This window comes from Engraulis encrasicolus, chromosome 21 (assembly GCF_034702125.1).
Source record: "Engraulis encrasicolus isolate BLACKSEA-1 chromosome 21, IST_EnEncr_1.0, whole genome shotgun sequence".
In the NCBI taxonomy this organism is placed as follows: Eukaryota; Metazoa; Chordata; class Actinopteri; order Clupeiformes; family Engraulidae; genus Engraulis; species Engraulis encrasicolus.
This window is the reverse complement of record NC_085877.1, coordinates 10727446-10743620: the sequence shown is the minus strand read 5'-3', so window position 1 is coordinate 10743620 and position 16175 is coordinate 10727446. Positions and strand designations below refer to the sequence as shown.

The following is a 16175-nucleotide window of genomic DNA, read 5'->3' as shown; positions in this document are numbered from 1 at the left end:
AGCACAGGATATATTTAGAGCATTGTTAGATTATCACACAGATTTAAATGTGTTATTTTACTAGAATAGGAAAAGCCTGTAATTTATACAAAAATATTGATGTGCTGATCTATATTTACAGCGCCTAAATCCCGACAGGTGGTCCCTGGGGGAAAAAAAAGGTCCTCTGTATTAAAAAGTTTGAGAAACACTGTTATATAATGACACATCAGGCGACTGTCATATGGTCTCATCAAATGGCCCGAGGTGGCCAAAGTAAAAGTAAAAGTAAATTTATGATGTAAGTACAATGCTAGCACATGATATTACATAGCGGTTACACTAGTTATTACATTGCACCTAATGAGATGGCTAGAAGTTGTTACTACTAAAAAACTGGAAACCTAAAAAGAAAACCCACGAATCTGATCCAACCAGCGAAGAATACGGTACATCACTCTATATTAACTGTAGACCAGTTACTAAGTAAAGTTACTTGTGTTGGGAGGAAACTATTGCCGGTTTAGTTTTTTTACTTCTACTTTTTATTTGGCCACCTCTGCAAATGGCTATAAGATGGCTTATAATGACCGCAGTACCTACCCACTCATCACAATGCTCTAAGGCAGTGGTTCCCAAACTTTGTAATCGTGTAGGGTTTATCCAAGCGCTCCCTTCTCTTCGCAACTGCCCTGTTGGACCTCCTGTTTGGGCACCACTGCTCAAAGGCGTCATAGAACATGACCTGACATGGCAAGATGTGTCATAAGATCTAATAATATGAGGTGATGAGCAGGTGGAAGAACTGGACTGAAAGAGTAAAAGTCCTGCTCATCTTTTCCTTCTGCATGTGCTCTGAACACAGCTGATTTTCCCAAACGGCTTATCAAGCTGGCTTGAGGGATGTGGTAATTCGGGATCAGATGGTGCACTTAACTGGCTGGAGGAAAAATGTGACAGGGTTTTAAACGTTCCGCATCCGACTTTTTCCACCTCTGGTTACAAGACGTTTCACGTGTCACACAACATACTGCAGTATATGCTATTAGGCCTTGTGTCGCATTGGCCACGTTTACGCTACGTTTTTAATTCAGAATAAATAATTCAGAATAAAATAGTTCTGTCGAGTTAACATTGAACTTTCATGTAATTCCGAATTGTGAGGTGTTTACATGACGTTTTCAAAGCGAATTGAGATTTGTTAAAAGTTAAAAGTTAAAGGTTAGTTTAAAAGTGTATTGAAAGATAGTTATTAAAATTAAATTTTACTCAGAACTAAATTGAGTTTATTCTGAATTAAATGGCTTATGTAAACGAGGCCAATGTCATCACATGAAGTGATATAAGGCAGGGTTTATTAACTGGTGGGTGGGGACACAAAAGGTGGGTCGCCGAGGGGTCATGGGAGGGTTGCGGAGCTGATAGACATGTTGTATGTCGGCGTAAAATTGCAATTGCGGATGCAAAACATACCATACACTAACAAATGCATGGTTATGTTTTTGATAAATACAATAAATTGTCTAATTCCCGGCAGTGTCATAAAAAAAATTGGGTCACAGCGCAATGTCCGTGGAAATTTGTGGGTCCTGAGACTATTCCAGTTAAGAACCTCTGGTGTAAGGTGTTATGAAAAGAGGCTACAAGATGCCATAATGTGTTAATAAATGATGGTATTACAGGGGACGATGCCGTACGGCATTAAAACAAGGTGTTAAACATAATATGAGGTATGGGATATGAGGGTGTCATGAGGTGTTAAAAGATGCGTTCATATGATTTAGATGTTATGACAATAAGTTTATTATGATCTCCCTGTCTTAGCAAGATCACTGCTCTGATGATGCCTTATTCGTATATTAGGCCTTTGGCTGTTGTTATAAGGTATTATACAGTAATTTGAGGTGTGGGTATGAGAATGCCTTGAACATTATAAGATGTGCTCGTATGATGCCAATTAGGTGTCATAGTAAGGTTTTATTATGATGCCAATAGATGATATAATGCATTATGTTGTGATGCTTACAGGGGTCATAATGCATTATGATGCCTTCATGTGTTACCGACATGGTAATAACACCTTATAAGACATAAAGACATCATATTGTGTTATAAGGTATTGAATTATTATGTTTCCTTTTTGTCTTGTATGGTCTTATTATGCATTGTAAGGTGATGGAAAAATTGAAATGCATTATGATGCCTCCATGTGTTATAAGGTGACATTATGCTGCCTACATGATTTTTAAGGTGACATTATGCTGCCTTCATGTGTTATAAGGTGACATTATGCTGCCTACATGATTTTTAAGGTGACATTATGCTGCCTTCATGTTTTTTAAGGTGACATTATGCTGCCTTCATGTGTTATAAGGTGACATTATGCTGCCTACATGTGTTATGCTGCCTGTGTTTTCGCAGTGTCACTCCTGTCCTGTCTGCTCTACTCTCTGCCTGCCCTGTGTGCCTCGCCATACCTGTTGCCCATTGCAGTTTTTATTTTCACCGGTCCACAGTAGAAGACACATGCTTGTCAGTCAGACTAGTGATGCTTGTCAGTCAGAGACACATGATTGTCACAGACACGTGATTGTCACGACACATACTTGTTCAAGAATGCCTTCGATTTTGTTTTGTTTTGTTCTGTTTGTTGTTGTTTTTTGTTATATGTTTTTTTTTTTTTTTTTTTTAAATAAACGACTTTGGAAATCCGTCTTAGTCTGGGAGGTTGCCTTCTTTGGGTTTGGTTACTGTGGGAAACCACAGCTTCCACAGTTACGCTCTCACACTTCCTTCTTCCTTCATCAGTATGGAAGAGTAAAAACATCATCACAATGATACCTGGGAAGTGTGTGTATACGTGTCTACACTCTGTGTGTGTGTGTGTGTGTGTGTGTGTGTGTGTGTGTGTGTGTGTGTGTGTGTGTGTGTGTGTGTGTGTGTGTGTGTGTGTGTGTGTGTGTGTGTGTGTGTGTGTGTGCGTGCGTGCGTGCGTGCGTGCGTGTGTATGTGTGTGTGTGTGTGTGTGTGTGTGTGTGTGTGTGTGTGTGTGTGTGTGTTTGATGGGGATTCCCTTTTCGGTCCCACTACTGTCGCCCTTCATTTGAACAGGAAGTGGAAAATATGTCACAATACCTGGGAAGTGTATTGTAGGCCTACTCAGCTTACCTGTGGGTGTGCCTGCAGAACGTGACATTGTTACCATGGCAAAGGTCATAATCCTAAACCATGTGCGATCCATTAACCCTTTAGTCACTCCTTTCTCTCTCTCTCTAGTAGTCTATGTGTTTTAGCAACTGTGAGTAACTTGGTAACTAACTGTAACTTACTTTGTAACAAACTGGGACAAATGTGTGTTGGGGGGGGTCTTATATCCTTGTTGGTTTGCTTATGTCCTGAATAGTTGGCTAAAGGAGCAAACAGCCATAGGCTATGGGCATCACCCTATTATTCTGAGTGAAGACATGCCATGTAGCTGTGCTGCACCCTTTAGGCTACATTAGAGCACAGCTTGTCCAGTAATAATGCCTGGGAGCATGTGGGTGTTCACCCCTCATGTGTCCCCTCGGGGACAACGACAAGTTGTTCTGTTCGTGCCTCGTTTTGGTCAGGCTGGGTAGGGAAGGGAGAGAGAAACTCCGCCTACGCCTGTAACAACATGTAGTTGCTCAACTCCTCGGTCCTATGCTGCGCCCTGTCAGTGCGTAGACAGAGCCCAGCCTTGCTGCTGCGTGGACGCACAGCTCTTCGCGGTCTGTTCTGCGCGTGTGTTCTTGCGGATTGCTGGGAATTCTTTGGGTCTTGGGTGGTCGTTGTTTTCCCTTTTTGGGAAGTAAATTGAAGGATTATCAATTGGCGCGTTTGGTTTTTCGGGGGACTGTGTTGGCTTTGGAATTTTACCCGTTTGGATAGAGCGACGTGAGTGACTCACCAACATGGTTTTCCTGTACTGGAATATTTCGATACTGCTCTCGTTCTGTTGCGTGTTCATGTCCGCGCCAGGCGACACAGGTGAGACAATACCACAACAACAGCGATTGCATAGATTACGGAATACACCGCAATTAGGCCTACATCACCAACACGCCACAACAGCACACGGCGTTTTCTTTTTTCTTGTAACATACATCCTAAACAAACCGAAACTTCTTCAGGAAGTCATTTCCCAGAAGTCGTGACGTCACAAGCTGCCAACTTTTCTGAAGGCAACTTACTCATGTCTGTATTTTTCCAGATGAATTAGGTGAATAACGTATGGGATTAATTAGTAGCCTATATATATTAACATCAGACCACACTACATTTTATAGCCTACCCCTTGTGTAATCATGGCTTGGACCTCATGTCAGGCAATCAGCCCTTCATTCTGTCAAAGGGGGGAAATACCTGATTTATTGAGGATGGCAACGTTGGCCTCAGCTGGCCTTATTGACCCCATGTCAAACTCAAATTAAATATTATGCCAAATTTAAAGTTTGTGTGTGTGGATCTGCCAATCGGCTGTTGAAAATTAAGTTTGGCTGGTAGAAAAGGAAACTTGCTAGCCAATTTTACCCATTGGTGAGTGTATGTTTGGTTAAGATTAACATCTACTAGCCATTTTGGCTGTTGTTATTATTGAATTTTTTTTTTTAATTACCTAAAATTATGCATACATTGAGAATTGAGTTTAAGTCAAGTCAGCTTCTATTGTAACTTTCTTCATATGCACAAGTCATACAAGGAAATTAAATTACGTTTTCTCTCTACCATGCCAGGACATAGACATTACAAGACTGACATTTTACAAACTGACATAAAGTGCAAGACAGGACCGGTAACAGTGATGGACTGGTAACAAAAGTGTTCAATAATAAATACTGTACAAATTAAATTCAACATTTAACATTGAATATAAAAAGCCGATAAGACTAATATAAAATAGAATGTAGACATTACAATAGGATAATAGCAGTGAGTTATATAGCCTAAAGTAGGTAGATGGGGTAGCAGGTGTGTGTGTGTGTGTGTGTGTGTGTGTGTGTGTGTGTGTGTGTGTGTGTGTGTGTGTGTGTGTGTGTGTGTGTGTGTGTGTGTGTGTGTGTGTGTGTGTGTGTGTGTGTGTGTGTGTGTGTTGTGGGGTAGTGCAGGTCCAGTCCACTAGTCAAATACAAAAAGTCAAGGCTGTGCTGTACAACACACTGAGTATCTCTCTTCTGATAGTCTATAAGTCTCTCAAATGGCCTATTGTAGATAGCCTACGCTAGAGCAATATCATCTAGATGTCTTAGGTCTCCAGTCTCCTCAAATGGTTGTGTCTAGGCCTCTAGGGTAAAATTCAGACAGGGTAAAAATGGCATTTAATAGCCATTATGTTGTCAAATCAGCCCTGTTCAAATTATTACCCCAACAGTGTCACATTTAAAAAGAAATTTATGTTTTCATCTGTCTTTGCTCATAGTTAGTTACCTACTCTCTATAATACTTTCGACAATATTTTCTATAATATTTTTCTTCTCTCTTCTCTTTCTTTTCTCTCCAACACATTGGATGACAGTTATGTATGATTATGATGTGCTATACAAATCTTAAGTTAATGCTACTGCCATTTAATTCCACACTGCTCCAGGGGCTGTAACCAATACCCTGTAAATATCTGTAAGCTGATTTGGATAAAAGCATCAGTGAAGTGCAATGTAATATCTGCAAACAGTGCAGTGCTATGGCCTTATGTTACACTTATCAAAAAGGGAAAAAAATGCACGTAATCTACACCTCCATAGCTGAATGCCCCTTAAGCAAGGCACCTGACCCATTGCTCTAGGGACTGTAACCAACACCCTGTAAATAACGGCAAGTTGCTTTGTATAAAAGCATCAGCAAAGTGTCATGTAACAAACAGTAAACCAACACCCTGTAAATAACTGTAAGTCGCTTTGGATGAAAGTGACAGCGCAGTCATGTAGCAAACAGGCAATCGTGGCCTAATGATTAGGTTGCAGTTTAGAGGTATAAGTCAGTGGTTTAGAGTCCCCCACCTATTAATTGGAAGAACTAGGGCTGCTCAATTATGAGTCAAGATTAGTTCAGTAATTGATATCATGATTTTTTAGACAATATTTCTTTTAAAGACAAATAATTGTGCAAACAATTCACAGTCTTACCCCCATTCAGCAGTGTGAGTGGAGGAGGACCATAGAGAAACACACAGCGGTGTTCTGCACGAGTGTTGGGTAGAAAGTCTGCTCTGTCCGCGCAATGGCTCAAGTGGAGGGAAATGTATTGCGCTTAGTGTATCTTACCTTTTGGCAGTATAGACAAATAACAAAGATATTGTTTCAACTCGATATTATGAAATTTGATATTGTTTGGCAGCAATATTGATATCACAATAGAAATTTGATGTATTGCACAGCCCTCGGAAGAATGGATACAAATCCATAGCTGAAATGCAACTTGAGCAAGGCACCTGACCCCACACTGCTCCAGAAACGAACACCCTGTGATGACTGTACAGTCGGTCACTTTGGAATAAAAGCCAGAGCTTGTAATGTAATACATGTACAGCAGTTTATTCACAATTTCTTCACTTTGTCTTCACATGTGATGTTTTGTATTGTCAACCAATCTAGTGAACCAGTCAACCTGTCATCTCGCCTAGTGAACCTGGCAGTTAGGCAGTCAACGGGTCTCCTGACCTGACAGTGTTTCCTGCAGGACATTTGTTAGTCTAGATCAGGCACTGGCCTGCTACACGGGGGCCCGGGTTCGATTCCATTCATTAGCCAACTCTTCCCCTTCTCTCTCTCCCCATTCGTTTCCTGTCTCTCTCCTACTGTGCTGCCTTAAGCTTAAATGAAGTCAAAAAGACAAAAAAGATAACCACAACGTGCTAGATAGCCAGTCTACCTGTTACTTAGCCTGTCTTCCTGTTAATGTGTAATTTAATGTAATAATGCTGCCCCTGCCCGTCAGCTAAGTGTAATGTAATCAGTGGTGTAGTCTGTGTAGAACGCGGGTATACGGAGTATACCCACTTCTAAATTTCAGGGATTTCAGTATACCCACTTAATATTGATTGATCCATTGTTTTGAATAGCACAAATATATACAGTATACCCACTTCAAAAAATGCTCAAACATACAGTATACCCACCATAAAAAAGTAGACTACACCACTGAATGTAATGTAATGTAATGTAATGTAATGTAATGTAATGTAATGATGTGTTGCAGAGAGTCTTCCCCCGCCTGTGAACGCCACCCTGACCTGGAATAAAGAATTCTGCCCCGTAATCGAGTGGACCAGGCCCAACATATCAGACACATGCGTGGTCAACTACACTGTATCAAAGTACCGCGGCTCCGCCTCACCCCAGGTGAGTGAATATAATGCTAGTAAAGGGCAGCTATGGTTTACGCCATGTTTTCTGCTTGGCGCCTCGTTCTAGTCTCGCACCATAGGGGTTCATTGTAATTGGGCCATGAATCTGGCCTGACTCTGTCCTCTAATTACAACGGTCTGTCTAGTTTTGAATGTGTTTAGCAAGTCTTTGGGGTGGGGGTTAGGGTGGTGACTGCCTGTAGTGCGAGCCCAGACTATGCATTTCTCACTAACACATAATGATGATGATAAACAGCAGCTATGGGTTACACAAGATCAGCCCATTGGTCCGACAGGCCATTACAGTAGGCCACACTTAGGAGTGTCTGGCTGTCATTTGGTTTGGGTCTGGGACCGTCAATCTCACAGGCTTGGTAGCCTACCAATACCAAAGTGAATAGTCGGGTGGATTTCATTTAACTGCCAGTTATGGACTTCAATTAAAGACTGAATTCTAGTCTACTTTGCTTAAAAATGTTTTCAGTTAGATTTATGTCAGACTGCGCTGCTCCTCCCTCCGCTGGAGCTGCTTTGAGACAGCACTGACAGCACAGACACAGAACATGGAATACTTACCGCGGGCAGTACAGACACAGCACATAACAGAATGGCATTACTACAGACATACTGTATAACTAACACATAACAGAATGCACAGCACTGGCATTACAGACACACAACACATAGCAGAATGCACAAAACACACATTAAAGACACACAACTAGGGGTGCAAACTATTAATCTACTTTAATCGATAAATGCGTTAATCGATTAAAAAACATTAATCGACAATTCAACTGACAAGAGACCCAGGTGAAATGGGTATGAGTGTGTGTGAAGAGGGGTGTGAATAGTGGGAATATTTAAGTCACCTTTAGATTAAAGAATTGAAATAGAATTAATTTAAATGTGGTATTTTATCTCAATATTTAATTAAAATTTTTAGATATAATAGTTTTTTTTTTTCGAGAAACATTGAGATTCGGGGGGGAAACGCCGCTTATCAATTAATCGTAAGTCGATCAATAAGGCTACCAACTAATGATTAATTAATTAATCGATCATCCCTACACACAACACATAACAGAATACACAATACTGACAGACGTATAGCACATAACAGAATACACAGCACTGACAGTACAGACATACAGCACATAATGCAATACTGACAATACAGACACACAACATATAACAGAATACACAGTACTAGTGTAACGGAGGCTAACTAGCACAGAGTTGGCGTGGAACGTTGGTAAACCTCCCTCCGATAGCCTCATACAGTCTCGTGCCGTTGGGCCGATAGACTAGTCTCTTGGCCCAGCGGTATCGTACTGTGTCTCCCATTGCCGAACCGTTGTAATTGACGAGGTCGCACGTTCGATCCCCGAGGGGGGTGAACAGGTGCAAGATGATCTCCGTCACAGTGGTGCCGTGACCCGGATGGGAGTGAGGTTTAAGGGTGAGAATGTAACGAAGGCTAACTAGCACAGTTGGCGTGGAACGTTGGTAAACCTCCCTCCGATAGCCTCATACAGTCTCGTCCCGTTGGGCCGAGAGACTAGTCTCTTGGCCCAGCGGTATCGTACTGTGTCTCCCATAGCCGAACCGTTGTAATTGACGAGGTCGCACGTTCGATCCCCGAGGGGGGTGAACAGGTGCAAGATGATCTCCGTCACAGTGGTGCCGTGACCCGGATGGGAGTGAGGTTTAAGGGGGAGAGTGTAACGGAGGCTAACTAGCACAGAGTTGGCGTGGAACGTTGGTAAACCTCCCTCCGATAGCCTCATACAGTCTCGTGCCGTTGGGCCGATAGACTAGTCTCTTGGCCCAGCGGTATCGTACTGTGTCTCCCATTGCCGAACCGTTGTAATTGACGAGGTCGCACGTTCGATCCCCGAGGGGGGTGAACAGGTGCAAGATGATCTCCGTCACACTGGCAGTACAGAAACAACAGATAACAGAATGGCATTACAGAAATACTGTATTCACATTACACATACAGTACAGTAAGGGGTCTTACACACCAGGGCGGTCACGTGACGGACGCGTGTTTTTACTGGTGTCGGTGAAAATACATGGAAACATATCTGTTCTTACGCACCAACAGGCGGTAGTCGGGCGTCAGCGGCGCGGGAGCCGGCTCCGCACCGCGCTACATATGGAAAATAGAACTCGAGCGTATTTTTCATGCCCGCGACCGGCGGTGTCTTATTCAAATGAATGGCAAAGTAGCACGCTAGCTTTGGCTGTGGGGGGGTTTTGAACAGGACTGGCCGTGCACGCCGACGCTGTCAGTATGAAAGGCAGAGTAGAACACACCGGCCAAAACTAAGCGGAAAGACTGTCCGTCTCGCGTCCGTTCCGTTCGGCTTTGGTATGTTTGACGCCTAACACGATACATAGAACTGACATCACAGACATGCAACGCATAGTACAATAAACAGCACTGATAGTACACACAACACATAGCAGAATACACAGCACTCACAGTACAGCAGTACAGACACACACAGTGGCGATCCTACATTGACTGGCGCCCCTGGGCAACGCCCCCTCCTATGGCCCCGGCCTCTGATAGGACAAAAAAAACCCTGCAACATCAGGTGAAAAAACGCTTACAACTGCCGATGAACCCCCTGAATACCTTAATAATCTTAAAAGTTAAATATCTTAAAGACAGTTTGTGCACAAACGCTCATTTTGCACAATCGTTTGCATATTTGCAACATATGGGGTGCCATCTTCACACAGGTCCCCCGTCTCTGGGGTGCGCCTGGGTAATTTCCCAATCGGGTCGCCCCTAGGACCGCCGCCCCAGTACATGCAACACATATAACAGAACACACAATGATGACATTACAGACACACAACACATAACAGAATACACAACAAGGACATCACAGACACACCGCACATAACAGAATGCACAGTGATGACATTACAGACACATTACACATAACAGACACATTGACATGACACAATTTCCATATTTGGTTACTGTCCACCTTTCCCAGGACATTACAAACACTCTAGAGCAGTGCTGCTTGGTTATGGTTTTTAATGTATCATGCGCAAATCTGTAGTGTGCTGTGTAGAGTAGTGCAGGGGTGGGCAGTAATTTTGGTTCAACGGCCACATTGGGTTTTAAATATTGTCCGAAGGGCCAAAAGCCTCAGGCAACTTGTGTCAGTAATAGCAAATGTGTGCCGTCATAACTTTTTGACTACTTCATTCCTGCATATTGACATGTATGTAGACGAGTACAGTAGCTTGGTTAATCTAGAAGCCCCAAGACCCCTGTATTGGGTAGACATTTGAAGTATGTTCAAATGTGTGTTTTTTTTTTTTTTAACCTTTCGGGCCAGATTGAATGACTCAGTGGCTTGCATGTGGCCTGAGTTTGTCCATCCCTGGTGGGGTGCCCTAGTAAATGGAGTGGACCTTGAGTACATTTTGGTCTCTGGTCCCTTCATTATGCTATATTTCATGAAGCAACAGCACAACATAAAGCAGGGGTGGGGAACCTTTTTCATTTGAAGGGCCACTTCAAATTCCTCTCAGTCAGGGGCGTAAACGTTTACAAAGGGCCGTGCTATTAACACAAACCAGGATTTCCCCCTGCACTTAAGGCCTATATTACATTACATTACATTGCATTTGGCAGACGCTTTATAACCAAAGCGACTTTCAAAAGAGGACATAGTCAAGCCAACATTACAAGCAAATCAAAAGTGCACAGGAAATATACAGAACAACAAGTGCAGTTGTAAAGGGGGGTTAGTTTATTTTTTATTTGTTTAATTAATAAAGAGTACACACACAGCACACTCACAACACATACACACACACACACTCTAAACTAACTAAACTAAACTAAACTAACTTAACTAAACTAATTAAACATCATGTCAAGAGTCTGCCCTGGGGCCAGGCCAGCTCAAGCTAAGTAGCTCCTCTCGAAAGAGGAAGGTCTTTACTTGTTTCTTGAAGGCTGCAAGAGATGTGCTGCAAGGCTGCAAGAGATCTTGCTGCCTCTGTTCCACCACTTGGGTACAACAACGGAGAACAGTCTTGACTGGGAGTACCTAGAGCGACTGGATGGCAGAGCCAGACGGCTTGTGCTGGATGAGCGCAGTTCTCTTCCAGTAACATATGGTGTTAGTAGGTCCTTCAGATAAGCTGGGTCCGTTCCTGCGATGGTTTTGTAGGCAAGGGTCAAAGCCTTGTGCTTGATCCGGGCGGCAATCGGTAGCCAGTGCAATTCAATAAACAGAGGAGTAACATGGGTCCTTTTGAGTTGATTGAATATCAAGCGTGCCGCCGTATTCTGGATCATCTGCAGAGGTTTTAGCGCACAAGCAGGTAGACCTGTCATGAGTGAGTTGCAGTAGTCAACGCGGGACAGGACCGTGGCCTGGACCAGTCATTGTGTAGAATATTGTGTCATATTGAAGGCAGCCACCTTTAAAACAGACCCCACCTTCTCTATGTCCCCTGAATATAACCTAATTGTATTGAAAATGTAATTTACCTGTATAAGATTCCTTTACGAAATACTTCATATTTCATTTGAAGCTGCATAACGTTAAAATTATGTCGGGGGCCGGACGAAACGGCCTCAAGGGCCGTAAATGGCCCTCGAGACATAGGTTCCCCACCCCTGACATAAAGGGATGCTCGTCATTTCAGTACAAAATAGAAGGCTGCTTGTGTTAATTCAACACAAAAAAGTGCACATTAAATGCAGTGATAATTCAACACGATTTGACATCTTCTAGTGTTTAGTCCCAGAGTATTCTCTAAGTATTGAATTAAAGCTGCATTTTTTTTACTGTGTACTATGTGCACAGAAGGCTGCTGGTTTGTTCTGGGGTGGACTCTCATGGGTTCTCCTCTAGCTAGTGGGAAAGTTATGATTTTCAAGTGTCAATACATTACATTACACATTGCTGACACTTTTATCCAAAGTGACTAAAGGTATCTGGATATTGTTCCCCAATCTCATTACATATTATTTCAATGACCATGTATTGTTTAATCTGTGTTTAAATCTGTGAGGGGCCAAATAAACTTTGCCTTTGTTCTCTGGCCTCAGGTTTGAAACTGCCCTCCCCAACTGATTATCCGAATTTGCCCTTGCTATTGGATCATTCAGTATGACCTCACTTCCTGTAAATTATCTGTAAATTCAGATGCTGACCTTTGTTAGGATCGCTTCTTGTCTGTATCTTTACCTGTTAACACCTCCTCAGGGAAAGGGGGTGAGGAGGCCTGTGGATAGGCCTTTGGGCCTAATGGCCTCCTCTCTCCCTCTCTCAAGCCAATAAAACCTTGCTTTTCTGAATTTCAACTATTGCACTGGATCTGATCTTCAAATTTAATTAGTAGTTAAACCTAGATACTTTCACGACTTACAGTTATTTTAAGTCCAGGACACTGGTTACAGTCCCTGAAGCACTGCAGGGTTTGGTGTCTTGCTCAACGGCACTTCCATAGTGAGTGGAAGAGTCAAGTTAAAGTCAAAGTTCTTTATTAGCCATTTGTGCATGGACTAGTAGCCCAGGCACATAGGATCTCTTGTGCAGGCCCTCTAGTCTATAAATAAATAGAAAAAGGAAAAAGTCAAAAGACATTTTAAAAAGTGATAAAAAAAATCAAAGGAATCAAAAGAATAAAACATGTTCTATGTCATGTTCCTCTTTGCCAGTAGTCTGACTGTAGCTGGGTTAATTTTTTTTGCTTTTTTTGTTGAGATACTGTGTGCTCTGCTGTGTCTGAGGTTGTACGTGCAGTGCTTGTGTCTGAGCAGAGAGGGTGGGATTTGAACCTGCAACCCTCTGATCTAAAGCCCATCTCCTTAACCACTAGGCCACAGCTTCCCCAACTTTCATGTTTGTCATAGCGATTTCAACGGTATAAAAGTAAAGGCTTGCCAGGAATGTACTTTGGTGTGCCCACAAATGTGTGTTTGATAAACACAATGACTGTGAAGTATATAGTACAGTCACTGGATAAACAGTCACTGGATAAACATAACAGTAACAGGTTGCACCTTCTCTCTTCTGTTGACCGACTGCACTGATGGACTCTGCAGTGCCTTTTGTTACGGAATGAAAATGATTCAAATGAGCTGTGTGCATTTCCTGCCATTGTTTGGCTAAACAGGAGGGATGCAGGGACATATTATGACACCGTGTGTCTCTGAGCCAGACAACAAGAGAGGCCCCCCTCCATGGGTTTTGCTAGTTTTCAAAGAGATTCACGGTTTTATGCCACATGTTAGAGATTTTTATTGGTTTGTCTCCCTAGAAATGTTAAAATACAGTTAAAATAGTTAAATGTGTGATTTTAATGTAATAGAAATGTTAGATCCTGGTTCTTGAGTGTGATTAGGTAATAGCCCTTGTAAATCAGGTGCAAACACCCACGATTCCAAACGAAGATTCTAAGTTAAGTTAAACGCTTATTGATAACAAGAATCTGGTGCATTTGGGGTAAGGAGACGGCAGTAAGAGCACATCTTTGCACTATTTCTGGTTGGGGTGTCAATGTGATGTTTCATTCCTGTATATGTCTTGCCTCGCTGACTTTTTGTTGCAAAGTTTGTGTCTGGATGCGCAATGAACACGTGTATGCCCAGTGGTGTGTTGCTGCGATAACCAACCACTTCCACAACTGAATGACGCGAGGCAAAGTTTTAAAGAAATTTTGTCAGGGATTAAGTATAACAGTGTTAGATGAGCAATAAGCCACGAAGCTGTGGGTTTGTGTTTGATTTATAACTGGTAAGCTTCGCGTCTTGCTCCAACTCCCCTTAGCTGTTTAAAATCCTCTCGTGGTTTATTGCTTAATATACCGTAGAGGCTTGGCCTTCAGGAGCACTGGCTTTGTGTCTCGGGCCCCTGTGCCTGAGCCCAGTAAGCCCGTGCAGTAATCTGTTCTCGGAGGCCATTAGGGCATTTGATGTGCGTCACATGCAGATCTTATCAACAGGGCGTCGGTGCATGATTTGTTTATCCATGATTATAATCATGATATTGCATCCACAACAACAGGAGCTCACTGCCCAGTAATGTTATACAGTAAAACACACAGGGCAGTCATGGGTAAGCGGTTAGGGCGTCAGATTTGTAGCCCAAAGGTTGTCGTTTCGACTCCCGACCCGACAGATTGGTGGGGAGAGTAATCAACCAGTGCTCTCCCTCATCCGTCTCCATGACTGAGGTACAGTCGGTCCCCCTACAATGCACACCCTTTACCGAGGTAATGCCACGTCATCCACCTCGGTACGTACCGGGCCTAGCTGCAGTGTACCCAAACAACCGCCGGGTGGCACTTGGGAGCGCTCGCTATACGCTTTACCACGTGGTAGTCTCTCTCTCTCTCTCTCTCTCTCTCTCTCTCTCTCTCTCTCTCTCTCTCTCTCTCTCTCTCTCTCTCTCACACACACACACTCTCACACACACACACACACACTTTCTCTTGCATACACACAATACACATTCAAGCGCAAATGGGTAGGCAACATTTATTACCATATGGAATATTTTAGACGATGTTGACGGCATATTAATTATGCTCATATTCACCCGCACGCACCGATTCAGCGGATAACAACATGCCTAATTAAATTGTGTGAGAACACCTCCAGGAAGTAGGAAGAGTCATAAAAAGAATAAATAGCCTAATGATGATCGGATGAATTGCCATTAATGTGCAAGCTCTGACAAAATGTGTAAGCTTAGACCTAAATTGAGTGTAGCCACAAGCCCCTATACCGATTCTCGCATCGCAAGATTTGAAACGTCCAATATTGCAACTTCAAACTTGTTTTCTGGATGTGGATACTTTTTTCGTTTGGTAAAAATGACGGAGAGTGCAATAGGAGGCCTAAACCTCACCGCAGTAACCTACAGCGCCGCGTTTAAGCTGGCCTACAGCTTACCTATTGCAGCGCTCCCGTGTGAGCTTGGACGTCCAAAATGTTTATTACCATATGGAATATTTTAGACGATGCTGACGGCATATTAATATATGCTCATATTCACCAGCACGCACCGATTCAGCGATAACAACATGCCTATAAATTGTGTGAGAACACCTCCAGGAAGTAGGAAGAGTCATAAAAAGAATAGCCTAAATAATGTAATGAATTTTCTTTTTTTTTTTTTAAATGATGATCGGATGAATTGCATTAATGTGCAAGCTCTGACAAAATGTAAATTGAGTGTAGCCAGAAGCCATACCGATTCTCGCATCGCAAGATTTGAAACGTCTAATATTGCAACTTCAGACTTGTTTTCTGGATGTGGATACTTTTTTCGTTTGGTAAAAATTACTGAGAGTGCAATACACCTCACCGCAGTAACCTAACAGCGCTTCGTTTGAGCGTGTAAGCGTTGGCTATTTATCTCACATCGCCAACAGCTGGGGCGATAACCTAACCTACACTTCCCTAATGAATTTAATGTTGTCACATTGGCAAAAAATTAGGAAGCGACTGATATTGCTGTTTTCGTGCTCAAATTAAGTGTTACCAAACTGTCGGGTTATGTGTCGCAGGTGAGAAAGTGCGCATTTTTCCAGCGACACCTCTCCTTGTTACCAAATACCCTGGAGAGTACTGTACACCACAAATACGCCAAGACACAAATATTGAGTTTTAAAATAATATTTATTAAACTAACAGAAATCTAAAAGAGTCCCGGGGCACCCCAAATCTATACAAGTCCGAAATTCCAAATTTCCTTGGAGATCCCCCCCACAGTCATCATCCGTTCCGAAGGAGGCGGAGGAGCGGTGGGCCAGGTGTCCATCCATTGCGAGGCTG

General features: G+C 42.7%; 1 protein-coding gene across 1 annotated transcript in view; it reads left to right on the top strand.

Annotated features, from left to right (window-relative positions):
- The first annotated feature begins 3612 nt into the window (after positions 1-3612).
- il13ra1 (interleukin 13 receptor, alpha 1) overlaps positions 3613-16175 on the top strand; it is a 42027-nt gene continuing 29464 nt past the window's right edge. Inside the window, exons 1-2 of the mRNA XM_063187550.1 lie at positions 3613-3990; positions 7195-7337. Of these exons, the coding sequence (XP_063043620.1) occupies positions 3915-3990; positions 7195-7337 (219 nt within the window). The 5' untranslated portion in view covers positions 3613-3914. The remainder of the gene's footprint in view (positions 3991-7194; positions 7338-16175) is intronic.